This window comes from Ochotona curzoniae, unplaced genomic scaffold (genome assembly GCF_017591425.1).
Source record: "Ochotona curzoniae isolate NIBS_2020 unplaced genomic scaffold, NIBS_Ocur_1.0 contig_2404, whole genome shotgun sequence".
Taxonomy (NCBI): domain Eukaryota; kingdom Metazoa; phylum Chordata; class Mammalia; order Lagomorpha; family Ochotonidae; genus Ochotona; species Ochotona curzoniae.
The window spans coordinates 9710372-9738253 of NW_024465451.1; the positions used below are offsets into that span (position 1 = coordinate 9710372).

Consider the following 27882-nt stretch of genomic DNA (forward strand, 5'->3'; position numbering starts at 1 on the left):
TTGTACAAAATAAATTACTAAAGTTTATAAACCATCTTTTAAAAAAAATATTTATTTATTCTTATTAGAAAGGTAGATTTAGGGCCTGGCGCGATGGCGCAGTGGTTAAGGTCCTCGCCTTGCACGTGCCAGGATCCCATATGGGTGCCTGTTCTAATTCCGGCAGCCCCACTTCCCATCCAGCTCCCTGCCTGTGGCCCAGGAAAGCAGTTGAGGATGGCCCAAAGCTTTGGGACTCTGCACCCGCGTGGGAAACCTGGAAGAGGCTCCTGGCTTTGGATCGGCATAGCATCGACCATTGCGCTCACTTGGGGAGTGAATCATCGGATGGAAGATCTTCCCCTCTGTCTCTCCTTTCTGTATATCCGCCTTTCCAATAAAAAAAATAATTTAAAAAAAGAAAGAAAGAAAAGAAAGGTAGATTTGCAGAGAGAAGAGACAGAGAGGAAGATCTTCCACCCACTGGTTCACTCCCCAAGAGTCAGAGCTGAGCCAATCTAAACCCAGGAGTCAGGAGCCTCTTCCAGGTCTCCCACTTGGGTGTAGAGTCCCAAGGACTTGGGCCATCTTCCATTGTTTTCCCAGGCCATAGGCAGGGAGTCAGATCAGTAGTGGAGCAGCCAGAACATGAACTGGTGCCTATATGGGATGCCAGCACTTGCAGGCAGAAGATTAACCAGTGGAGCCATCGCACCAGCCACTAGTTTCTTATATGGGGATATTTTAGAATAACTTCTTCTTCCAGGACAGGTGGAAGAACTCAAAAGAATAAACAGCGCGAATTTACAGGGATTAAAAAAAATCAGATCTGTCATGTAAAATGATGGTGACACGAAGGACACTTACAAAAACTGGCCTCCCTGGGAGAAGCCCATGGCATTGTATCCTTTCTGCAACTTGGGATCCTTGGCGAGAATCTGACACGCTGTTGCAACTTGGGAGTTGACATTCAAGAAGAAGCTGTTCTCCATGTCCTAAAAAAAATACAAAAAGCCAAAGAGAAGGAAAAGGAAGGAACTGAAGATCACCAGCAGCATCTTCTTGAAAGGTGAACCTGCTTCAGTGGTTACCGTGGTTACCTCACATAAGCCATCAGACACAAGTGAAGGTATCCCTTCATGACTTGCTACTGAAAGCATACTGTGAAGCATTCCCTTGTTCTACTTTAAAAAGCGTTTCTTTTCAATTGCTTGAAAAGCTAAGTGAGAGAGAGACACACACACACGGAGATATTCTAACCACCACTTCACTACCCCAAATGCCCCACAACAGTCATGGCTGGGCCAGGCTGAAGATGGAATCTAGGAACTCCTTCTGGGTTTCTAAGGTGGCTGGCAGAAGCCGAGGTGCGTGAGCCATCACCTGATGCCTCCTAGGCACATCAGCAGGGAGCTGGACCTCTGACAGACTTGGATCTCAAACCAGTCACTCAGATATGTGCATCCCACATATTGACTTGACCCAACCTGATGCAGCCCCATCCCAAGCATTCCAATAGTACAAAAATCAGTCAGCAAACCTCCTAAGGAAGAGATCTGCAAAGGGCCTTACCTCTAGCAGTGTCTTCCCAATCTCTAAGGATAAGACATAAATTCCAGGTATTTTCTTCTCAACCATTTTCTTAATAGCACCCATGCTTAAAGGATTACAACAGCTGTCTCCTGCCCAACAAAAACAAGGATGAAAAGTAATGAATTCAAACCGTTTGATTTATTTGTTAAAACTTTTTTTAAAAGATTGATTTTATTTTTATTGGAAAGGCGGATATACAGAGAGCAGAGATAGAGAGGAAGATCTTCCGTCCGATGATTCACTCCCCAAGTGACCACAACGGCAGATGATATGCCGATCCAAAGCCAGGAGCCTCTTCTGGTTCTCCCACGCGGGTGCAGGGTCCCAAAGCCTTGGGCCCTCCTCGACTGCTTTCCCAGGCCACAGGCAGAGAGCTGGATGGGAAGTGGGGCTGCCAGGATTAGAACCGGCGCCCATATGGGATCCCGGGGTGTGCAAGGCGAGGACCTTAACCACTGCGCCACCGTGCCGGGCCCTATTTGTTAAAACTTTTGTGCCTCTAGGAATCATCAAGAGAAAATACTGGCAAGATATAGGACTAGTATGAATTTAATAGTTAACATATATAAATAATACTTACAACTCAACAAGACAAACAACCTCAGTAAGAAAGGAGAAAAGGGGCCTGGGGCGATAGCATGGCAGTTAAAGTTCTCACCTTGAACATGCCGGGATCCCATATGGGTGCTGGTTTTAATCCCAGCAGCTCCACTTCCCATCCAGCTCCCTGCCTGTGGCCTGGGAAAGCAGTCGAGGACAGCCCAATGCTTTGGGATCCTGCACCCATGTTGGAGACCGGAAGGAAATTCCTGGATCCTGGCTCTGGATCGGCACAGCACTGGCCTTGTGCTCACTTGGGGAGTGAATCGTCGGACAGAAGATCTTCCTCTCTGTCTCTCCTCCTCTCTGTATATCTGACTTTCCAATAAAAATAAATAAATATTTTTTTTAAATGAGAAAATGGCTTGAAGAAGATTATCCAAATGTCCAGCAACAATTATCACTGGTTGTTAAGGAAATAATACACACCCACTTGGATGGTTCTAATAATAACCTTTTTTTAAAAAGTACTGGCAAGCATGAGAGAAACAAACTCCATACATTGTTGATGGCGATAGAATATATACAGTCCCCAGGAAAAACAGCTTGACAGTTCCTCAAAAAAAGTGCCCAATAACCACAGAACCCTCCAGTTCCGCCAGTGGGCATATGCCTAAGAGAAATTATATGCCTCCATTCAGAAACCTGTATGTTTACTGCTGTATTACCAGCAGTGGCCAAAAGGGGGCAAAAACACAAGTGACCGCCACAAGATGAAGGGCTACACAAATTGTGGACTATGCATACTTCGCAGCATCTCCCATCCATCAAAAGGAACACACTACTGACCATGTCTCTACTTGGATGCACCCAGAAAAGGCTATGCTAAGTGAAATAAATGGGACACAAGTGGTACAGATTCCTCTGGGATGAGGTATCCAGAAAGGGCAAATCACAGAGAAAGAAAATAGGTTGGAAGTTACCAGGGAGTACCACGATGAGAGCGGCAAGCACATCATGTGAGGGCTTACGGGTATGGTTGTTTTTCTGGGTGTTGCAAAGTTTTGAAATAGAGGGAAGTAATGGTTGTCCAATGTGGTGAATACATTACATTGTCACTTTATGACGGGTTAACTAACTGTATGTGATAGAAACCGCAAGAAAGAAAAAGAAAAAAAAATCTGAACATTTTTGCTTAGCTCCTAGTTCATCAAATAATAGCAAGCTTCAAAAATCCATGACACGCTGGAGCACTAAAATGACAGCTGAGAAGCAAGCAGAGACTCACCGTCTCCTTACTCAGAACATCAGACCAGGTGTAGGGTAAGGCAAGTGAAGCGCCTAGGGCACAAAATGTCACTCACTGCCAAGTCTATGCAAGCACTGACTCTGAACTTGTACAAACTTGACAGCTAATCCAGAAAACAAAACTAAGAATGAGAAGCAAAGCCACTGGCCTCTGCGTGGGAGAAGCAGCGACGACTTCCAGTTTTCAACATAATCCCATTTTCAATTTGAGACCCAGCTCAGGGGCCAGTTTTTCAAAGGAAAGCTGTGGTCTAGAAAAATCTTCCATTTCTCAGGTAACAAGCTTAACCCCGGGAACTGTAATTGCTGGTTACTTAGCTCCCCGACTCCACCCCAGGCCTGGGCTCTGCGTGCTCTCTAATAACCACAGCCTGCACAAAGCCCCAAAGACTTCTGACACTGCTGACGCTCCCTCTTCTCAGAACATTCTCTTTCAGCCATTCTAATGAAGTACCCACTCTCACCACTCCTCAAACTTGCTTGTGCTAAGATCATTCATGGTCTTCACATTGCTCAACCCAAACATTAATCCTTAGCTCCACCCTGCTTATCAACTCGGAAGCACTGGATCACTCCCTGCCTCTTCAAACATTCTCTCTGCTGGGTTTCCACAACACGTGACTCTCTTGCCTTCCCCCCCATCCCACGTATTGTTTTCTCACTGTCTGCTTCACAGACACCTCCACCTCAGCTTGGCAGTCTCAGGGTTCAGCACTCCATGTACATTAACTCCCACCTAGGCAGGATCAAGGCTGTATAAACACTAAAGTCATCCACCTTAAATCTCTAGCCTGGATTTCTTTTTTTTTTTTAAGATTTATTTATTTTTATTACGAAGTCAGATATACAGAGAGGAGGAGGGACAAAGAGGAAGATCTTCCATCCGATGACTCACTCCCCAAGTGACCACAACGGCCGGTGCTATGCTGATCCGAAACCAGGAGCCAGGAGCTTCTTCCAGGTCTCCCACGCGAGTGCAGGGTTTCAAAGCTTTGGGCCATCCTCTGCTGCTTTCCCAGGCCACAAGCAAGGAGCTGGATGGAAAGTAAAGCTGAAGGGATTAGAACCGGGATTCCAGTTCTAATGTGGGATCCCAGCACATTCAAGGCGAGTACTTGAGCCACTAGGCCATGCTGCTGGGCCCTCTAGCCTGGATTTTTGTCTTGGAGCCCACCCGAACACTTCTATAGCACCTCCTGGGTATCTAACAAGGATCTCAAATGGTTAAGCCCAAAGCTGACTCTGATCTTCCTCCCATCCCCAGGGCAGCTCCCTGGACAGGCTTCCCTTAATCCTGCTGATTGTTTAAGACCTGTGCAGTCCTTTCTCTCTCAACCTAGAGATTCTAGCTTAAAAGTACATACAGGGCCTGGCGGCATGGCCTAGCAGCTAAAATCCTTGCCTTGAACACACAGGGATCCCATATGGCTGCTGGTTCTAATCCCAGCAGTTTCACTTCCCATCCAGCTCCCTGCTTGTGGCCTAGGAAAGCAGTCGAGGACGTCCCAATGGGTTGGGACCCTGCACCCGCGTGGGAGACCCAGAAGAGGTTCTTGGTTCCCGGCTTCAGATCAGTGCAGTACTGGCCGTAGCGCTCACTTGGGGAGTGAATCATAGGATGGAAGATCTTCCTCTCTGTATATCTGACTTTGCAATAAAAATAAATAAATCTTTTTAAAAAAAGTATATTCAAACTTGGACTATTTCTCAATGCCTCTACTGTTACTGTACAGTTCCAAGTCATCACCATTGCTGTTTTCATTACAGGAATGCTTCCTAGCTGGTTTCTTTAACTGCCCAAACCCCCTACAATCTACTACTCTCAATAAAGCAACTAGAGCAATCAATTCAACATAAACCACATCACTCAACTACTCAAAAAGTTTCCCATCTCATTTTAAGTCTAAGCTTAAATCTGTTCATGTCAGCACACCCAACAATATCTAACCTCACATCCTTCCCTAGCCTAAATCTCTACTTTTGTGCTTGCTCACTCAGTTCTAGACAAACTGATCCAAATGTTATTCCTTGAATACACCAGACACACAAGTATTCACAAAGTTCTTGGAAATCAGTATTATAAACACAATACAAGGATTCCTTTTTTTTTTTTGCACCAAAAGAAATGCATGATTTAATTCTACTTTTTACAAACTTTCTAAAGAACCCACATACTTGTGCCTCACAGTCCCTCCTCAATCACCCAATGGCTTTCTTGCCCACATCGCCTACGGGTTTTGATTGACCTGTCACTTTCTCAGCCCTGACCTCTACTCTCTATCCTTCTTGTTTTTTTCTCCACTGCACCAGCACCATCTGACAGACTATATCAGTTGCTTATTTATTCTTGCAGAGTTGGTCTCTCCCATGGGAAAACAAGTTGTAAAAGAACCGATTCTGCTTAGTTCACTGCTATATCCTCAGCACCTGCTAGATGTTAAGTGGGTCAGGTGGGCTCAGCCCAGCTATCCTGACTCCATGGCAAACGCTGCACCCAGACGCCACTGCAGCCAGGAGTCAACAAACCAGTGCACAGCCCGAGGAGAGCTCACCGAACACAGCTCCTTCCCTTTTCCCTTAGAACTTTGCACCAGCCGGTTGCGGTACGCACCCTCCGCACCCGCAGCCGGCAGACGCGAGCCCCAACTGGAAGAGTCGCTACATCCTCCCGACCTTCCTCTCGTGCTCACCCATCCCGTGCCAGATCACCAGCGGCAGCGGCGCCGAAGGGGCGACATGCCCAAGCGCCCAGGCGGCGCAAGACCAGGGCAGGAAAGTCACAGCCAGCAGCCACAAGCAGCTGGGCGACGCCATCTTGGCTTGGTCACATGACCGCGGCGCGCGACTCAGCGGACCCGCGCTCCCGGCGCGTGGGCACACCCCCCCCCCCCACACACACACACCCACACACAAGTACACACCCACGCGTCTGACTGGGCTACCTGGAGGATAGATGCCCGCCCCCGGGCGCCGGTCGAGTCAAGTAGCTGCCCGCTGGGCAGGATTAACATGTTTGCTAACATTTGTCGTGCACTTGGGCACAAGTCTGGCTCCGGTCCAAGCCCTCTTCGGCGCGCAAGGACTTAGGCCTCTTAACAGCTTTGTGCTTGCTGCGCCCTGCCTTCCAAGGACCCTGAGGCTTGAGAATTGGGGCCAGGAGCCTAGGGGTGGGACGTTGCCGCTTCGCCTCACCGTGGTGCACTGTCTGGGGCAGTAGCAAGCCCTCGGCTCTCTTACAACGCCCGGGAGAGCTCGCTCCCAACCTGGGCTGATCATGGCGGGTTGTGGCGTTTGTCTCGGATCCTAAAGATGGAATGTTATCAGGCAAACTTGAAATTCGATAGGACTGAGTGAGCTAAGGAATTCAGGAGAGAGAGCCCGGCAATTTTTCTGGAGGTGTCAGGGAGCAGGCTGACTGACAACAGCATCTGCTGGCTGTGGATGAGAGGGGAACTCACCGGCACTTCCTGCTGTGGATTATCACTGCTTCTTCTGTTGTGCCGGCTTTTGAGATACCCAGAAAATCATGGAGTCTGAAGTCGATGCTAACGCATAAAGGCAGTTTATTCAGGTTAACCTGGGTCTCCCAGCCACCCTCCCCAGCCAAGTAGGGCTTGGGGGAGGGGAGCAGGGACAGCTGCAGCTGAGGCTGCAGCAGGAACAGAAGCTCAGAAAAAAAGCAAGGTTGAACAGCACAGGGTTCTTATACATTTCAGGCCAATTCTATATAATTATACAGTCATGATTGGTCAGTTTAACCGTTAACTTTCAAAAAGAACAAGTTAGCAGGCTTCTATTACTGGTGGGGTTGAAGCAAGCAATTTTCTTTCTTTTTTTAAGATTTATTTATTTTCATTACAAAATCAGATATACAGAGAGGAGGAGAGACAGAGAGGAAGATCTTCCATCTGATGATTCACTCCCCAAGTGACCGCAAAGGCCAGTGTTGTGCCGATTCGAAGCCAGGAGCCAGGAACTTCTTCCAGGTCTCCCACACTGGTGCAGGATCCCAACCCATTGGGCTGTCCTAGATTGCTTTCCCAGGCCACAAGTAGGGAGCTGGATGGGAAGTGGAGCTGCCGAGAATAGAGCCGGCGCCCATATAGGATCCCGGCATTCAGGCGAGGACTTTAGCCACTAGGTCATGCTGCTGGGCCCTAAGCAAGCAATTTTTAAAAAGTACAAACTGGGCCCGGCGCGGTGGCGCAGGGGTTAAGTTCCTCACCTTGCACTCCCCGGGGTTCCCATATGGGCGCAGGTTCTATCCCGGCAGCCCCACTTCCCATCCAGCTCCCTGCCTGTGGCCCAGGAAAGCAGTCCAGGACGGCCCAAGGCTTTGGGACCCTGCACCCGCGTGGGAGACCCGGAAAAGGCTCCTGGCTTTGGATTGGCATAGCATCGGCCGTTGTGCTCACTTGGGGAGTGAATCATCGGATGGAAGATCTTCCTCTCTGTCTCTCCTCTCTGTATATCTGCCTTTCCAATAAAAAATAATAAAAACAAATCTTTTTAAAAAAAAGTACAAACTGATGAGCTATAGGACAGTGGGCCTCATCTAACACCAGGTAAATCCTTCCTGAGGAGTGCTCATTTACTTTCATCATCTCGCTTCCTGCTCCCATTTTTAAAGAAAACATCGAAAATAGAATGAATAGGGCCAGACGCGGTAGCCTAGCGGCCAAAGTCCTTGCCTTGAACTCGCAGGGATCCCAGGGATCCCATATGGGCACCGGTTCTAATCCTAGCAGCCCCGCTTCCCATCCAGCTCCCTGCCTGTGGCCTGGGAAAGCAGTCAAGGACAGCCTGAAGCCTTGGAATCCTACACCTAAAGGGAGACCTAAAGTTCCTGGCTTCAGATTGGCCCAGCACTGGCCGTTGTGGTCACTTGGGGAGTGAATTATCAGACGCAAAATCTTTCTCACTGTCTCTCCTCCTCTCTGTATATCTGACTTTGCAATAAATCTTAAAAATAAAGAATGAATAGAGGCTAATTTTATACAGGATGGGATAGGCAAATAGTGACATGAAAAAGTGACTCCAACACACATGTCAGTGATTAGCTGCTTTAGTGGTCAGTGAAAATGGTGAATCATGAAGCCTTACACGCTGTCCAGATTTGCATTTTAAGAAGTCTATTGTGAATTTCCACTTCAGACATACACGTGTGAATTCTTTCACCAGTCTTCTGCAGGAGGTTCTTTTTGGTTATGGAGACTCTAACTGAAGTCTCTTGATGTGTGTGTCTTATCTTTAATGAATCATCTGTGATTCCCTTAAAATGGAGCGCTGACAGAAACGTGAAGCAGTTGAATGCAAAACTCTTCCAGTCGGATATGCTGCGTCCTTTCAGAGACTTCTCCCTCAGACCTAATTTACCTTTTTAGAGGGTAGCTGGGATAGCATGGCAGGTTTATTTGCAATTCTTCAAGAACTCTCCATACAGATTTCCAGTGTTTGTACTAGCCTACACTCCCACCAGCAGTGAAGGACTACACCATTGTAGCAACGTGGGAAAACCTGTCAATGGATGAGAGTTTGGGTGGGTGGGGAGGGAATCCCAATCTCTACGAAATTGTATCATAAAATTGAAAAATTCAAAACAAAAGTTATCAAAAAAATTTAAAACTCTTTTTTAAAGACATATTTATTTTATTTCATTTTTAAAAGCAGGGAAAGAGAGAGAGATTGAGCATCCATCCACTGGTTCACTCTCCAACATAGTTAAAAGTAGCAGAGTCTGGGACAGGCTGAAACCAGGAGCCTAGAACTCTATCTGGGTTTCCCACATGGGTGACAAGGATCCAAGTACTTAAGCCATCTTCTGCTGCTTTCCTGGCAGCACTAGCTGGGAACTGGACTCAAAGAAGTGCAACAAGGGATCGAATGTGAGATGCTGCCAGCATCCCGATGCACCACATTACCAGCCCAAAATCAGACTTTTTTATTGTTGTTGTTAACTCAGGACAACATAGCGCCCAAAGCACTTTTCATAAACTCATTTATGTTTTCAGAAATAAAAACTCATATAAAGGATAAATCCTAAAGTTCAGTTTTTCTTTTTTTTTTTTTTAAGATTTATTTTTTTTTTTTTTTGGAAAGTCAGATATACAGAGAGGAAGATCTTCCATCTGATGATTCACTCCCCAAGTGAGCACAACAGCCGATGATATGCCGATCAGAAGCCAGGATCCAGGAACCTCTTCCAGGTATCCCACCTGGGTTCAGGGTCCCAGAGCTTTGGGCCGTCCTCCACTGCTTTCCCAGGCCACAAGCAGGGAGCTGAATGGGAAGTGGAGCTGCCGGGATTAGAACCAGCAGCCATATGGGATCCCTGCGTGTTCAAGGCGAGGACTTTGGCCACTAGGCCATGCCACCGGGCCCGAAGTCCAGCTTTTCTACTAATTCAAATAAACTTGTATTTTATACATTTTTAATTGTAAAAAATATATACTGTGGGGCCCAGCGCGATGGCGCAGTGGTTAAGGTCCTCGCCTTGCACACCCCGGGATCCCATATGGGCGCCGGTTCTATCCCGGCAGCCCCACTTCCCTTCCAGCTCCATGCTTGTGGCCCGGGAAAGCAGTTGAGGACGGCCCAGAGCTTTGGGATCCTGCACCCACGTGGGAGACCCGGAAGAGGCTCCTGGCTTCGGACCGGCATAGTATCGGCCGTTGCGTTCACTTGGGGAGTGAATCATCGGATGGAAGATCTTCCTCTCTGTCTCTTTTCCTCTCTGTATATCCGCCTTTCCAATAAAAAAAATAATAATAAAAATAATAAATCTTTAAAAAATATGTATATATATACTGTGATAGCATTTTTAAAAATACATCTGAAGGCTGGTGTGTTGGCCTCAGGATTTAGCCAATCCTCCGCCTCCAAGCAGCAGCATCCTATGTGGAAGCCAGTTCATGTCCCAGCTGCTCCACTTTCCATCCAGCTCCCTGCTTGTGACCTGGGAAGACAATGAGGGATTGCCCAAAGCTTTGGGATCCTGTATTTGCGGTGGGAGCCTGGAGGAAGCTCCTAGCTCCTGGTTTCAAGTGGGCTGTTTGTGTTGCAGCCACTGGAGTAAACCAGTAGATAGATTTTTCTCTCTAATTCCCACATTTACATAATTGAAAATCCCTTTTTCAGTTTCTTTTGTCCAAATCACTTTGCCATCTGAGACTTGCCATCCTTGGTCTACTAAGCAAATGTAGCACATTCCACGTAGTTCAGCCCATGGCCCATCTCTACTGTGACCTCCCAAAAGCCCACACAGTGTTTCATCAAATAATTAAAATTGTCCATATAGAAAGTGCCAATAGGTTCTGCCTTTCTCTGGATTTGATTTCAACAGGAACCATTTAGTGGGAGACAAACCAAATTCTCTAAAGTTCCGCCAGTCTCAGAGTGTTGTTTTATAAGCCTGTGATGCTTATGAAGCTAATAATAGGAAGTGAGAACTTGCCAAGCCTGAATTTCAATGTAACTTCAAAGAGGACTGAAAACTAATAAGGTACCTATCAGTTCCCTGAATAGGCTGTAATTCCAGCAACAATGGGAACAGAGAGAATTCTCAGAATATGCTCAGGTTTCAGTTTTCTTGTTGCAAGGGAGAAATGAAAGCATTTCTGTTAGATGAAAAAAATTATAATAAAGTTTTTTGCTGTTAAAAACACATTTAAAAAATTATTTTAGATGATGTTTACATAGTTGATCAGGGTGGGAAGGATCTAGAGTTAAGGAGAAGTGGGTATGATCATTGTTTCCAAGCTTTCTATTTCTTCTTCCCATTCCTGGGGAGGGGAGAAATAAGGGAATAGGCCACACCCAGCCTCCCAACCATCCCAGTACCAAAGCATGGGGAAAGGCCATCTGATATCAACCCTGAGTCACAATGGTGCATGTTCCAAAGGTTCTGCCCAGGTGGATGCAATAGCTTGGAAATGCTGTCGATCTCGCTGACCTATGGATGAGGAATCCCTCCCAATGTTCATTGGCTGACTCATTGACTGTAGAGTCTCCAATTGCCCAGATATTTGCTGTTATTGTTTGGCTGGGATAGTTGTCCATATGTTTTGTACTCCATTCTCTGATATTGTATCAGATGTCCTCTGCAGACCCCAATGAGCTACCATGTCTTCCATGTGCACCATGATCTGTCATCCAGCACTCTATCTTCTACATTGTAGAGGACCAGTTCTCCTAGGTAGGTTCTAGGACCTTGGCCAGATGACTCAGGGTCAGGCCAGACCCCCACACCTGAGTTTCATGGGTTCAGCACCCACTGCACATGCAGGCCCAAAGCCCCAGGTAATGTGACCCAAGACCCACTGGAACCCCCACCCTGGGGATCACGGAACTGGCCTCCACCACACAGGTGAGCTTGGCAATCTGGACTTGGAGACCAAGGCCCCTTGGGGTCTCCCACCACTAGGGCTCATGGATCCAGCACTCACCCCACAGGCAGGCTCTGCATCCTCCACCACTGGGGTTCAAACATATTTATTTGCAGGGCCCGGTCTCCCAAGGGTTAACTCCACAGCTTAGCTTGTTTCTCAAGAGGTGTAACAGGGCGTGCAATCTTGGCATGACACATTTAGCCCCCCAGCCTAACCACAAGTTCCTGCTTCTTGTTTGTCGAGTTATGTCCCCAGGGAATTTTAGGGTGGCCACTTGAGGATTGGATAAACACTGGGAGGAACTAGGCAGAGTCTAAAAGGCAGCCTGGAGTTTCAATAAATAGCATTCGGCATTCTACTTACACTAATGACCCAGTGTGTGTTGTCTTCTTTTCTTTTTTTTTTTTTTTTTTTTTTTTTTTTTTTTAAAGATTTATTTTTATTATTTTTTCATTGGAAAGGCGGATATACAGAGAGGAGAGACAGAGAGGAAGATCTTCCGTCCGATGATTCACTCCCCAAGTGAGCGCAACGGGCCGATACTATGCCGATCCGAAGCCAGGAGCCTCTTCCGGGTCTCCCGCGCGGGTGCAGGGTCCCAAAGCCTTGGGCCGTCCTCGACTGCTTTCCCAGGCCACAGGCAGGGAGCTGGAAGGGAAGCGGGGCTGCCGGGATTAGAACCGGCGCCCATATGGGATCCCGGGCGTGCCAGGCGAGGACTTAGCCACTTGCGCCACCACGCCGGGCCCGTGTTGTCTTCTTTTCAACCCTAGTCCCTCCGCTCTGCTGGGGATACACGGTGACGCGGGTGTTGCTGACATTTATTAAGCATTACGATCCAGATACCTACTAGGTTTTCAAAAAATAAATGAAAATAAGTTTGATTAGTTTTGATCAGTGTAGTAAAGCCACTTGGGCTGAGATATAATCATTTTCTATCACCTGGGCTATGCCAAGATTCCACGCTTACCTGGCAGCAGTAATTGGGATAGAAACAATGCAAAGATGTCTCAGTTCGTTTATCATTTAGAGATGCGAAAGTGATATTGACAGTAAAAAGACATATGGTCATAGCATCTATAACAGTATTAAACTGTTTTGAGAAAAGCTTCTGTTTGCTTGCCAAATGAAAAAGAATACGCCATTCTCTTTCTGGCAGAACTGAGGCAACTTCTTAAAGTTTTTGAAAATGTTTGTCATACAGATGTACCCACACACATACACAATGTATAGATTTTAAGATCACCAAAGAAAACATGAGGTCTCCTCTCCACCCCATTTCTGAGTATTCTAGAAGCAATTTCTGTTATCAATTCTGCTTCATTTTCCTAAGGTTTACCACCATTTTTCCAACTTTAGCTGTAGCTTCTCACAATGAAAAATAAATTAACAATTTTCTTCTTGGGGCTGATGCTGTGGTGTAGTGAGCTAAAAAACTGCCCGTGATTCCACTGTTCCATAGGGGCACCGGCACAAGTCCCAGATCCTCCACTTCTGATCCAATTCCTTGCTAATGCACGTGTGAAAGCAGTGGAAGATGACTCAAGTGTTTGAGTCCCTGTACCCACAAAGGACACTCAGAAAAACTCCTGGCTCCTGACTTTGGCCAGGCCCAGCCCCTGGACAATGTAGTTGTTTGGAAAGTACAGCAGATAGAAGATCTTTGTCTCTCTGTCTTCCCCTCTCACTGTAACTCTACCTTTCAAATAAATAAATCTTTTTTTCCAAGATTTATTTATTTTTATTGCAAAGTCAGATATACAGAGAGGAGGAGAGACAGAGAGGAAGATCTTCCATTCGGTGATTTACTCCCCAAGTGACTGCAATGGCCAGTGCTGCGCTGGGAACCAGGAACCTCTTCCAGGTCTCCCACGCAGGTGCAGGACCGCAAAGCTTTGGGCGGTCCTCAACTGCTTTCCCAGGCCACAGGCAGGGAGCTGGATAGGAAGTGGAGCTGCCAGAATTAGAACCAGCGCCCATATGGGATCCTGGGCATGTTCAAGGTGAGGACTTTAGCTGCTAGGCCATGCCACTGGGCCCAAATAAATAAATCTCTAAAACATTTTTTTCCCTCTTTTTGCTTCTTTTCTTCAAAGGTTTTGCTAATTGAGATGAAAAAATAGAATATTACATTATCTTCTGTTACTAAATTAAAATCTTCATTTGCTTCAGATTGACAAGAAATTAAAAATTCGAATCCCGGGGCCTGGCACAGTAGCCTAGTGGCTAAAGTCCTCACTTTGCACGTGCCAGGATCCCATATAAGCACTGGCTTGTGTGCTGGCTGCTCCACTTTCCACCTAGCTCTCTGCCAGTGGCTTAGGAAAGCAACTAAGGATGGCCCAAAGCCTTGGAACCCAGAACCCATGGGAGACACGGAAGAAGCCCCTAGCTCCTGGCTTAAGAATTGCTCAGCTCATCCATTGCAGCCACTTAGGGAATGAACCAGAGAATGGAAGATCTTTCTCTCTGTCTCTCCTTCTCTCTGTAAATCTGCCTTTCCAATAAAAATAAACAAATCTTCAAAAAGTGTACCTATTTTTAAAAATCCAAATCCTGGGGCCAGTGAAATGACTCAACTGATTAATTCTCCACCTGCAAGTGCCAGCATTCCATAATGGGTGCCTTTTCATGTCTTGACTGCTCTCCTTCCCACCCAGCTCTTTAGTTATGGCCTAGGAAAGCAGTAGGCAATGGCCCAAAACCTTGGGACGCTGCACCCTCATGGGGAACATAGAGGAGGCTCATGGTTCCTGGCTTTGGAATGGCTCAGTTGTGGCCATTTGGGGAATGAACCACCAGAGGGAAGATCTTTCTTGTTTTCTCTGTAAATCTGTCTTTCCAATAAAAATAAATACATTTTTTAAAAAATCCAAATCATGAGTATAAACATTCAAATTGTACTATAACTTTTTATATATTTTTTGGTTTGTCCTTAAGTATTTAAGGCCACGGCCCAGCATGGTAACCTACCAGCTAAAGTTCTCACCTTGCATGCGCCAGAAACCAATCTGGATGCTGGTTCTAATCCCAGCTGCCCCGCTTCCCATCCAGCTCCCTGCTTGTTGCCTGGGAAAGCAGCAGAGGATGGCCCAAAGCCTTGGGATCCTGCACTCGCGTGGGAGACCCAGAAAAGGCCCCGGGCTCCTGGCTTCAGATTCCAGCAGCTCCGACTGTTGTAGCTACTTGGGGAGTGAATCAATGGATGGAATATCTTCCTCTCTGTCTCTTCTCCTCTCTGTATATTTGACGTTGCAATAAAACTAAATAAAATTAATCTTCAAAAAAATATTTGTGGTCAAAGTCAATAACCTGGAACTATCCAAATCTTCCATATGGGTGACAGGGGCCTACTATTTGAGCTACCATCTGCTGTCTCCCAGGGTATGCATTAATAGGAAGCTAGATCAGATACAAAATCCAGACTCAAATCTAGGAACTCAAAATGGGCTGTGGGATTCCCAAGCCAGTGCCCCAGTGGTTGCACCAAAGACTTGCCCCTTTATATCTTCACAGTGGCCTTATTAAGGTCACAGTGACCTTATTAAAAGGTTTAATAAGACCTTTCCTCCATTTTATTATTATTATTATTATTATTATTTCATGATACAGTTCTGTAGGCTCTGGGATTTCCCTTACTCCTTCCCCAAATCCCCTCCCCACCACACTGATTTGTCTATATCATTACCATAGTCATAAGTCCATCATTGCATGCATGGACAATGGCAGAGAGTCCAGCATCCTATTATCAAGATATATGTAACAGTTTCATTGGTAGTTCATCTTTGATGTGGAAGTAGAAATGCCTACTGCATTATAACCTCACATCTGGATATGATAGCTTCCATTACATAGTTAATATACAGCCCCTTAAGCAAAAAGCCCACAAAACAAAATCAACAACAGGAAGAAAAATAGAAACTTACCATGCCTTGAAGTTAAATAACATGCTACTGAATGACTAAATGTCTCTGAAGAAATTAAAAAGAAAATCAAGAACATTCTTGACAAAAATTATGCTACTGTATGACCTATGAGTCAGTGAAGAATTCAATGAGGGAAAAAAACTGTTTTGAAGAAACAAAAATAAAAATATTGCAATCCAAGGGATACAGTTTCTGTTGATCTTTGTTGGTGAGATGTGTCTCTTGGCTGCTGGTGGAACTCTGGCTGCCAGTGGAGCTCAGATCTCTTCTTCTTCTTTATTTTTTTCTTTTAAAGACTTTATTTTTATTGCAAAGTCAGATATACAGAGAGGAGGAGAGACAGAGAGGAAGATCTTCTGTCCGATGATTCACTCCCCAAGTGAGCACAACGGCTGATGCTATGCCAAGCCGAAGCCAGGATCCAGGAACTTCTTCCAGGTATCCCACATGGGTGCAGGGTCCAAGAGCATTGGGCCATCCTCCACTGCTTTCCTAGGCCACAAGCAGGGAGCTGAATGGGAAGTGGAGCTGCCAGGATTAGAACCAGCAGCCATATGGGATCCCGGTACGTTCAAGGCAAGGACTTTAGCTGCTAGGCCACGCCGCCGGCCCCTCAGATCGCTTCTTGCTGACTGCCACTGTAGTATCTTGTCACTGCAACACCACACCACTGTCTCCAGGTGCCCCTCTGCCATCGCCTGTCCTCTCCTGTTTCCTGGAATGTGCCCTCTTTGCTTCTCCCTGGCTAATGATTCTCTATCTGTTTAAACACATCCTTACCCTAGTCTGCCATCTTGATTCTCTGTTATTAGACCTTAGTGATGGGAATATATTCCTATGTCACTGAAACTTTGGAACTCAAACCTGAGGATCATCTTTTTTCCCCAAGCTGTTTCCACTTTTGGTCATGAACCTCTGTTACAACCCATATGGTCCTGTTTGTCAGATTCTATTCTCATTTTTCCTGAAGTGTATTTCTGACTGATTTTCTTTTTTTTTTTTTCATATAGAGCATGTAGGGTAAAGCATTTTGAGGCATTACCTTTTTCTGATATTGCCCTCTTATTTGATTGGCTTGGGCAGGTATAGACTTGTGATAGATTCTATCTGACCAAACCTTAGGTGGATTCCTCTGGAAGGAGAAGCCCTGTCCTTACCTTGCATTGCCTTGTTTTAGAGCAAGAATTCTGCTAAATTCAATTTCATGAGAATTCCCCCACATGTTTTATTTTCGTAGCTTTATTTTTGTTAGCTGATCATGTTCTTTTCCCACCCTTGATTCCCAAGCCTTTCGCTTATCTTTAGCAAGAAATCTGTTAAGCCAGTTTACTAAGCACGTCCCTGGTCCAGCTGTCTGCACTTAGCCATTTCCCATTCACTCTCTCTTCACCCCATAGATTGGCTATACATATTCAGTTATTTTTGCTGTATTGAGTTGAGCTCAGTTTTCCTGAGCTACCCTTCTTTACTGAAGCAATACTAAGTAAGATCTCTCAGGGGCCAGCGTTCTGGCATAGCCAGCATCCCACATGGGAACCAGTTTGAGTCCTGGATGCTGCATGTCTGATTTACCTCCCAGCTAAAGTCCCTGGGAAAGCAGAGGAGGAGGATGGTCCATGTGTTTGCCCTCTGCACTATATCGGAGACCCATGCAACTTTTGGCTTCTGGCTTCAGTCTGGCTTCCACCCCTGACTGTTGCAGTCATTAGGGAAGTGAACCAGAGAACGGAAGATCGATTCTCTCTCTCAAATTAAAAAAGTAAATAAATAAAAGCATACTATTTTATAAAACTCTTTTACTGCCCTTGACTAGTACCTACTTCTATAGAGCAACACCAGAGTTCTATACATTATGCTTCACAGCTGTGACAACAGTCACTGTTAACAATGACGAACCTCATTCTTTTACAGGGAACGAGATGTGCTTCTGTTTTGTTTGTTTGTTTTCTTCTTTGAATGTTTGGTTGCCCACACACATGCCTATACAGAGGACTCTTGCTTTTTCTAAAAGGCCTGAACCTTACCCAGAGGCTCTGGATGAACCAGAAGAGCGTGCCAGGCAGGTTGCTTGGAGGTTGTGTGGGAGGAGCATGGGAGGTTGGTCTGGTGACACCTGCTTTCTATCAGGCAAACATTTTTTCTGGCAGTCCTCCTCAGGCCAATCTCTGCTGCCTTTACAGCCATTCTCACACTGCAGCTTTCTGCAAAAGGTACCAGGAGCAGATACTCTTAAAGGATGGAGGAATATGGTCCCAATGATCCCAGTTGAATTGTTTGTTTTGAATGTAAACCTTGAATAAATTACCCAGTAACTAACTAAACCTCACTTTGGCTGATTGTAAAATAAATTGTTGACTCTGAGCAGAACTTTCGGTGCCCACGGATACTTATCTCCAGCATTCCTGCCTTCTTCCTAGACCTCCCTAAGCAACCCTGTGCTCAGCTTATTCAAAGTGTCTACACTCATTTCCAGACTAGCAAGCTCTCAAGAGCAAAGGCTTAGGAGGCAGGAGAGGAGGAAGGGAGGGAGGGCTGGAGAGGGAGGAAAGGAACACTCCAGGCACTGTGCTGTGACGGGTAAAGCCACAGCCTCCGCTGCTGGCATCCCTATGGGCACTGGTTTGAGTCCCAGCTGTTCCACTTTCAATTCAGCTCCAGAATCGAAGATGCCCCAGTCCTTGGGTTCCTGCACCACTGAGGAGGCCTAGAAGAAGCTCCTGGGTCCTGGTTTCAAATTAACCCAGACCTACCCACTGTGACCATTTGGGGAGCGAACTAGCAAATGGAAGACTTTTCTCTGTCTCTCTCTTTCTATCTCTCAATCTCTCTTTTTCTCTCTCTGTTTAACTCTGCCTTTTTCAATAAAATAGAATATAGCTTTAAAAAAAAAGAGCAAAGACTAGATCTGATTCAAGGTTCAGAGGATCTGGCACAAACTTGGTGCTCAACAAATGACCACTTGTTGATGGAATGAATATTAAAGATAGCCACGGCAAATGTATAAATCCTTCAAGGCCCAGAGAAGTGTGAAAATCATGGCTAAAGCCTTTATAAAGGAAATGCATATAGTGAAAATAATGAATGAATTTAAATTTTTTTCTATTAAAATAAATACATCTTTCAATTGTATTTTCTGTGAACTTCTGAATTACTTTTGTGTAACTTAATCTAGTTCAATATATAAAAAGCATCAATGTCAAGATTATATAGGATGATTGGGCCTAGCGGCATGGCCTAGCGGCCAAAGTCCTCACCTTGAACGTGCCGGGATCCCATATGGGCGCTGGTTCTAATCCCGGCAGATCCACTTCCCATCCAGCTCCCTGCTTGTGACTTGGGAAGGCAGTCGAGGATGGCCCAAAGCCTTGAGGCCCTGCACCTGCATGTGAGATTCTCCTGGCTCCTGGATTTGGATCAGTTCAGCTCTGGCCATTGCAGCCACTTGAGGAGTGAACCAGTGAACAGAAGATCTTCCTTTCTGTCTCTCTCCTCTCTATATATCTGCCTTTTTAATAATTATAATTATATATATATACATATATATATACACACAAATTAGGGGGCTGGTATAGTGGCATAGAGGACTAAGCCTCTACATGCTGCACCCATGTCTCATAAGGGCACCAGTTCGAGCTGCTATGTTTCTGATCTAGCTCCCTCCTAATGTGTCTGGAAACTCAGCAGAAGATAGAAGATCTTTCTGTCTCTCCTTCTCTTTGTAAATCTGATCTGCCTTATAAAAATAAGTCAACAGGGCCCGGCGCGGTGGCGCAAGTGGTTAAAGGTCCTCGCCTTGCACGCCCCAGGATCCCATATGGGCGCCGGTTCTAATCCCAGCAGCCCCACTTCCCTTCCGGCTCCCTGCCTGTGGCCTGGGAAAGCAGTCGAGGACGGCCCAAAGCTTTGGGAACCTGCACCCGCGTGGGAGACCTGGAAGAGGCTCCTGGCTTTGGATCGGCATAGTATTGGCCCGTTGCGCTCACTTGGGGAGTGAATCATCGGACGGAAGATCTTCCTCTCTGTCTCTCCTCTCTGTATATCCGCCTTTCCAATGAAAAAATAATAAAAATAAATGTTTAAAAAAAAAATAATAAGTCAACAGGGCCTGGTGGCGTGGCCTAGTGGTTAAAATCCTCGCCTTGAATCCCCAGGATCCCATATGGGCACCGATTCTAATTCCAGCAGCTCCACTTTACACCTGTGAGGGAGACCTGAAGGAAGTTCCTGGCTTCTGGCTTCAGATCTGCACAAAACTGGCCATTGTGGTCATTTGGGGATGGATGATCTTCCTCTCTGTCTCTCCTCCTCTCTGTATATCTTTGTAACGAAATTTTTTTTTAAATAAATATATCTTTTTTAAAAAATAAATAAATATATATATATATCTTTAAAACACTGCCTTTCTGATGAAATAAATAAATCTTAACAAAATGTATTTTCAACTGCCTACTCAAATACTCCATGTTCTCCCTTATATGTGAAAACTAAAATTTTTTTTTCAAAAGTTTTACTTTTATTTCTATTTTAAAACATATTTTTACAGACAGAGAAGGAGAGGCAGAATGAGATCCCCTGGTTACTCCCCAAGTGGCTGCTATGCCCAGAGTGGGTTGGTTAGAAGCTACAAGCCAGGAGCTCGTTCCGGTTGATGACGTGGGTGCAGGACCATGAGGGCTTGAGGTGTCCTTCCCTGCTTTCCCAGGCCTACCACCACCTTTGCCATTTCTACTCCTGAGTTACCACAGAAGTCCTTTGCCAGTGCCTCTCCATTTTTTTTCACTTTTTATTATATTTTTGACATTCTTTACATAGTTAATTAGGTTCAAAGAAAGTGGGTAAGTGCCAGAGTCCAATTCCAGCCGAGTTCAGAGCTTGGGAAGGGTGCATGGAGTCAGCGATAAAGAAAGACACAAATACAGACACTTGGTGTGTTCTCACCACAGCTCAAGAAAAAGCTGTCCTTTTTATTTACTCAAAACCCCTCTCAAGCTTCTACACAAGCAACTAATTGTTCTATTTTTTATTTCAAGACTAGGGGGGCATGTACAGACATTTGGTCACTCTGTCTGCACTTCAAGGCTAAGCAGGTGCCCCTAAAGATAATTCTGCAAAATACTGTATTCATATGCTTCAAAGCAAGCCATTATTCATTCTTCAGTAGTAGCCATGGAGCAACAGCCAGGACGCCAAGGCCAAGGCACATGTGATTACCTGCTAATCAGTAGTACTTTCCCACCACATTTCTACTTCTACAATTTTCTCATCATTTAATGGGAAAATAAGTTACAAGGGAAAAAGCCTAAAATCCAAAATAGAAATTTCAAATATAAAATCCCCCTACAACTACAGACTCTATAACCCCATAAACCAATGAGACAATAATCAAAAGCATTTTTCTTTAATAAAAGCATCCTTAATTCCTCTAGCTAAAAATTATAAAAGCGGCTAAAACAGTTACATTTTCTATGCTCCAAAAAATTGCAAAGACAGGCTAGCCTTTAAAATAACAATAACTATATTTATTGCCATCGCAGTTTCAGCTTTCACTCCCATCACTTGCATTAATATTAGGATATTAATATTTAGGATAGTTTCAAGCCCCTTCCCAGAAGGTGTGCTACATGTCTGGGCCAGATTCTGAGGCAATGGTTAAGTACCCAATAAGGTGTCCAAAAACGGCATGGGCTTAATTGTGCTCCTGTGTGCAGTTAAAGGCCCACTCACCAACACATTATCAATAACATGAACTCTCAAGCTCATGTTGGTGGCAAAACCCATCCCACAGGGGCAAACAATGCCTCAATAATTACAGAATTTTCAGTGGGATGCTTGAGTGTCCATGCTAACAGGGGGTGAAACAGCGTCAAGGAGGTCAGAGAGAAATCCACTGGGCCTTGCCAAACAGCTGGAAGCTCCCCCGGGCCCTGCCAAGCAGGGGAGCTATTCTCTTCACACCTTTGTGCCATCCACACCTACTGCACGGACCCCAGCAGGTAAGACTATCATTTCCACATTTTTTTTCTATATCTGGGGTAAAGGGGGAGGTAAAGGGAGAAGCCCCACCCAGTCTCCCACCCATCCCAGGTCCCTGATGTGGGGCATGCTCCGAGGGTCTTGCTCAAGTGGTTTTGATAGTTCACCAGTTATGAATTGCTGCCAATTCGCTTTGGCAGTGTTCTTGCTTCTATTCCTTCACTCCACAATTTATTCCCCACAATCAGAGTGGCTTTCAGAAAATGTGAATCCAGTGATTTTGTCTTCCTCTCATACCCCCAGTAAGCTCCCATCATACTCAGAATAAAATCCAACAGTGGTATGATGGTTGAAAAAGCCCTACCACACCTGCTCCTCTCCTCCAACCTCTTGTCTCAGGCAGCACCTCACCTAGCTCCCCCTCATTCACTGAGCTCCAACACCCTCGTCTCTTGCTACTCCATGAGCCCACCAGGCAGATGCTGCTCTCAAGTCATCTGCCGTTCTTGGAGCAGGCATAAAGCACCAGATGGAAAACACTGCTTGGGTTACCTGCATCCCATATTGGAGCACCTGGGTTCAAGTCCCAGCTCTGCTTCCAATCCAGCTTCCTGCTAATGTACACCCTGCCTGACAGCAGGGATGATTCAAGCAATTGGGTCCCCGAATTCCTGGTCCTGGCTCAAGCGTGGCTCAGCTCTGGCTGTCACAGTCAGTTGGAGCAGTAAACCAAAAGATGGGTGGTCTTTCTTACTCTGTATGGGTGTCTATGTCTGATTCTCTGCCTTTCAAATAAATGCATTGAATTTGATAAGAATGGACCCAGCGCGGTGGCCTAGCAGCTTAAGTCCTCGCCTTGAACATGCCAGGATCCCATATGGGTGCCAGTTCTAATGGCAGCATCCCCACTTCCCAACCAGCTCTCTGTTTGTGGCCTGGAAAAGCAGTCAAGGACAACCCAAAGCCTTGGGACCCTGCACCCATGTGAGAGACACGAAAGAGGTTCCTGGCTCCTGACTCCAGACTGGCACAGCATTGGCCGTTGCGGTCACTTGGGGAGTGAACCATCGGACAGAAGGTTCTTCTTCTCTATCTCTCTTCCTCTCTGTATATCTGACTTCACCATAACAATAAATAAATCTTAAAAAAAAAAAAAAAAGCTTCTTGCTGTACCTACTGCTCCTACTGTTCTTCCCCAAGTATTTGACTTATACCCTGGCTTTATTAAAATGATTTTCAAAAATCTCCCACTCCAAGGTTTCTGCAAATAATGCTCATGCCTGGGCCTGGCACAGTAGCCTAGCGGCTAAAGTCCTCACCTTAAACGTGTCAGGATTCCATATTTGTGCTTGTTGTAATCCCAGCTGCTCCACTTTCCTTCCAGCTTCCTGCTTGTGGTCTGGGAAGGCAGTCCAGGACGGCCCAAAGCTTTGGGAACCTGCACCCGTATGGGAGACCTGGAAGAAGTTCCTGGCTCCTGGCTTCGAATTGGCGCAGCACTGGCCATTGTGGTCACTTGGGGTGTGAATCAACGGATGGAAGATCTTCTTCTCTGTCTCTCTTCTCTGTATATCTGCCTTTCCAATAAAAGTAAAATAAATCTTTTAAAAAATGCTCATGCCTGTCATTCTTTCTACTCTTTTTTCTATTAAACTTTCTATTGAAGTTGCATAATATATGCATTTGTTTATTATCTGCTTTGTGAGCTGCATAAGACCATGGTGTTTTTCTTATTTACTGCTGTATCTGTGTGTCCTGAAGATGGTATCACCATGCGGTAGCGGGAGCACATGTGAGAAGGATCACATGATGAAACATGGAGTCAGGGAGCAGGAAGAATCAGGCTCTTTTCTAATAGTTCACTTTTGTGAAAACCAACCAGGACCCCTTGAAAACTATCTTAATCTTCCAAGGACAGCACTCCCAGTGACCTAATATTCTCCCACTATATACCACCTCAACATTGCCACACTGAGGACCACGCTGCCAACCCCGGGGAGAAAATAACCATACCCAAAGGATGGCAATTAAAACAAATACATATTTATTTATTTATTTATTTATTTTAAAGATTTATTTTTATTATTTTCTCATTGGAAAGGCAGATATACAGAGAGGAGAGAGACAGAGAGGAAGATCTTCTGTCCGATGATTCACTCCCCAAGTGAGCGCAACAGTCGATGCTATGCCGATCCGAAGCCAGGAGCCTCTTCCGGGTCTCCCACGCGGGTGCAGGGTCCCAAAGCTTTGGGCCGTCCTCGACTGCTTTCCCGGGCCACAGGCAGGGAGCTGGAAGGGAAGCGGGGCTGCCGGGATTAGAACCAGCGCCCATATGGGATCCCGGGGTGTGCAAGGTGAGGACCTTAACCTCTTGCGCCACCGCGCCGGGCCCAATACATATTTATTTGAAAGATAGAGTTACAGAGGAGAGGAACAGACACTGGTTCACTCTCTAAATGATTACAATGGCTAAGGCTGGATCAGGCTGAAGCCAGGAGCCTGGAACTCCATTCTGGTCTCCTGGTGTCCCACATGGGTGGCAGGGGACCAAGCACTTGGGCCATCTTCTGCTGCTTTTGCAGGTACATCAGCAGGGAGCTGGATCAGAAATGCACCCCAGGACTTAAACTGAGGGTTTATTTTTTTAAAGATTTTCTTTAATTGGAAAGTCAGATATACAGAGAGGAGAGAGCCTGAAGCCTCTTTCAGGTCTCCAACGCAGGTGCAGGGTCTCAAAGCAGTCCTCTACAGCTTTCCCACGCCATAAACAGGGAACAGGATGGGAAGTGGAGCTACCCAGATTAGAACCAGCACCCATATGGGATCCTGGCTCATATAAGGCAAATGACTTTAGCTGCTGAGCTACCATGCCGAGCCCTAAACTCAGGGTTTGTATGCCACAAGATTTCAGAGGCCTCACTACCCAATGAATTGTCTGCAATAAAACTGAACACGCTTTAGTGCTCCTTCAGGGCAGAACTGGTGCCTCTGCTGTAATGAGGAGCTGAGGATGCTCCACAGCCCACAGTGGCCAATGAGAAACCTAAGAAAGGAGCAGGCTGAGAACCATATCTGAAGATCAGAGGGCAGGAGGGCTCTGTGGTGCAGTTTAAGACTAAAAGAAACACACTGCGTGATTTTAAAGAGAGAGGGACAGAGATCTTACATGTGCTAAATATTCTCCAAATGGCTGCAAACCTCATCCATATCTCTCAAATGTAAGACAAGGACCCAGCTTCCTGGACCCTCTTCTGCAGCTTTTCCAGGGCCATCAGCGGGAGCTGATCAAAAGTGAAGTATCAGGCCAGGTGCAGTACCATAGCAGCTAAAATCCTCGCCTTACATGCACTGAGATCCCATATAGGCACCAGTTCTAATCCTGGCAGCCCTGCCTCCCATCCAACTTCCCGTTTGTGCCCTGAGAAAGCAGTCGAGGAAAGCCCAAAGCCTTGGGATCCTGCACCCACGTAGGAGACCTGGAAGAGACTCCAGGCTCCTGGCTTCAGATCAGCGCAGTACCAGCCATTGTGGCCTCTTGGGGAGTGAATCATCATGGAAGATCTTCTCTGTGTATCTGACTTTCCAATAAAAATAATAAAATAAATATTTTTTTAAAAATAGAGCATCTGGCGCTCAATTGAATGCTTACATGGGATGCACCACAATGCCCCCCACTGTAAGACTTTTTGACCATCTCTGAGAAGCTGCTTCTTTATGAAAAATTCCACAGAATGCTCACGGGAAACTTGGACTGGGAAATTCCACCAGTTCAGAGACAGTGAAAGCTCCAACTAGAAGAAATTGCATATGTTCCCCCTCCACCTCTGTCCATCATGGTGATATTTATTGAAAGATGCAGAATGTTTTAACTCCTGCAGTTCCATCTTGTATGTTGGAGACAACATACAAACAGCCTGAACAGGGGCCTCCTAGCCCGGGATCTGAGAGTTCTGTCTGTGACAATCACACACAGGAAGTGGATGTGCGGGCCCAGCAACATGGCCTAGTGGCTTAAGTCCTTGCCTTGAACTCGCCGGGATCCTATATGGGCGCCGGTTCTAATCCTGGCAGCTCCACTTCCCATTCAGCTCCCTGCTTGTAACCTGGGAAAGTAGTCGAGGACGGCCCAAAGCCTTAGGATCCTGTACCCGTGTGGGAGACCTGGAAGAGGTTCCTAGTTCCCAACTTTGATTCGGCATAGCACCGGCCGTTGAACTCACTTGGGGAGTGGATCATCAGACGGAAGATATTTTTCTCTATCTCTCCTCCTCTCTGTATATCTGACTTTGTAATAAAAGTAAATAGATTAAAACAAACAAACAAACAAAAAAAGTGGATTTGCAACAGGTAAATGCACACAGGTCTCTCAAAAAGCTATCTAGAAGTTATGCTGGCGGTGACCATGCCCTGGGAGAGGAGGAAAGGAGCTTGGATGTTTGCCTGCTTTTCCTGGGAAAGGCTTGGAATCCCTCCAAAAGGAGTGAGGGCTCTGAGGTTGGATTCCTGCTGGGGGCCTACTGCATGTTCAGGTGACTGAGACCTCAGGTGACCGCCTGGCTTTTTTGTTCTGAATATATAATGAGAGACACTAGCCCAGGAACAGTCTGTGACTCAGGGTGGAGAGCACTGGCAGCACCTCTAGTCACTCCCATCCTACCAGAGCACCATCGGGAGTAGGATGGATAATGAGAAGGAACGAGCTTTTGGTGTCAAGGCATCTGTCCTTGCCAACTGGCCCCCAACAAATAAACACTCCCCTCCCTCTTCTTTTTTTTTTCTTAGTTTTTATTTAGAAATATGAGAGAGAGAGAGAGAGAGATCAACTCTCTGTTGTTAACTCCCCAAATGCCCCCAACAGTAAGGGCATATCCAAATCAAAGGTAGAAGCCCAGAAATCAATCCAAGTATCCCACATGGGTGGCAGGGACCTAAGTACTTGAGCTCTCACCTGTTGTTGCCAGGGTGCCCATTTCTAGGAAGCTGGATCAGAAGTGGAGCAACGAATGTTTTGTTTTGTTGTTTTTTGTTTGTTTCTTTGTTTTTGACCTGCAAGGGTGTCTATAGCTGGGCCACATGGCTGCCTTGGGGGAGAGGCACTCACGACAGGCCTTCAGGACACCATGCTTGGAGGCTTTTCAAAACAGTGCAAGTCCAGAATAGAGTGTGGGTCGGGCCAGCTTCGGTTACAACGCATACCAGTATACATTAAGGAATGCCAAGGTGAGATGACCTGTACCAGATGTGGTTGCAGTGCCCAAACAGCACATGTGAAAACCAGGGGCAGGAGGCAAAGCCAACAGGGGAATGTGGGCTCCCCAGCTGGACAACCACTCCCATTGGAAAGCATGAGTCGGGATGGGGACAGACCAGACTGGGCAGGGCTACAACACCTATGGGCCTCATGTGAGCTAGATAAGTGAAGGGCCAGGGTGGGCTGACTGTTCCAACTGGTGCAAGCAAAAATTAGAGTGTGTGAGGACTGGTTGGGCTTAGCCACAGCATCAGCAGGCAGGGGCTGGCACTGGGAGCTAATTCTGTCAAGTCAAATGCCAGAACCACCTGGAGAGTGCATAACCGGGAGTGGGAGTGGCCTAGTAGAGAAATAGTGGACACCTCCCTCCGGGCTACCACTCTCATTGGAGAGCATAAAAACCAGGACAGGGGCAGGGGTGGTAGTAGATTGATTGGGCTTAACTAGGCTTCAATGCCCATTGACATGTATGAGAGCTAAATGAGATGTGGGACAAACTGAACAACTCTGCAGTACATACTGGCAAGCATGGGAACCAGGGTAGGGGGCAGAACTGGTGGGGGTTAATAGGGTTAAAGGGGTCAAGCCCCAACTAGGCTGCAGCTCCCACTGGTGTACATGAGGACTGAGTAAGAAGTGGGTAGGATCGAGCTGGACTACAACACCCATTGGTTCACTTGGAAGACAGGGCTGGAAACAGAACTGACCCGGCAATAGCAACAACCAGCATGTGCGTAAGCTGATTGGGGGCAATGGACGGTTTGGACCCTGTACTGGCAAATTCATGCAAGAATCAGGTTTGGGGGCCCGGCGGCGTAGCCTAGTGGCTAAAGTCCTCGCCTTGAACGCACGGGGATCCCATATGGGTGCCGGTTCTAATCCCGGCAGCTCTACTTCCCATCCAGCTCCCTGCTTCTGGCCTGGG

At 46.2% G+C, this 27882-nt stretch overlaps 1 protein-coding gene across 3 annotated transcripts in view; it reads right to left on the reverse strand.

Moving 5' to 3' along the window:
• PPT1 (palmitoyl-protein thioesterase 1) overlaps nucleotides 1-6252 on the reverse strand; it is a 30647-nt gene extending 24395 nt beyond the window's left edge. For 2 of the 3 annotated variants that reach the window (XM_040974290.1, XM_040974289.1), the window contains exons 1-3: nucleotides 6111-6252; nucleotides 1552-1661; nucleotides 847-974 (exon numbers count right to left, since the gene is read on the reverse strand). In XM_040974290.1, the coding sequence (XP_040830224.1) occupies nucleotides 847-974; nucleotides 1552-1661; nucleotides 6111-6234 (362 nt within the window). In that variant the 5' untranslated portion in view covers nucleotides 6235-6252. The remainder of the gene's footprint in view (nucleotides 1-846; nucleotides 975-1551; nucleotides 1662-6110) is intronic. The other variant, XM_040974291.1, reaches the window with a different exon arrangement.
• Nucleotides 6253-27882: the final 21630 nt, after the last annotated feature.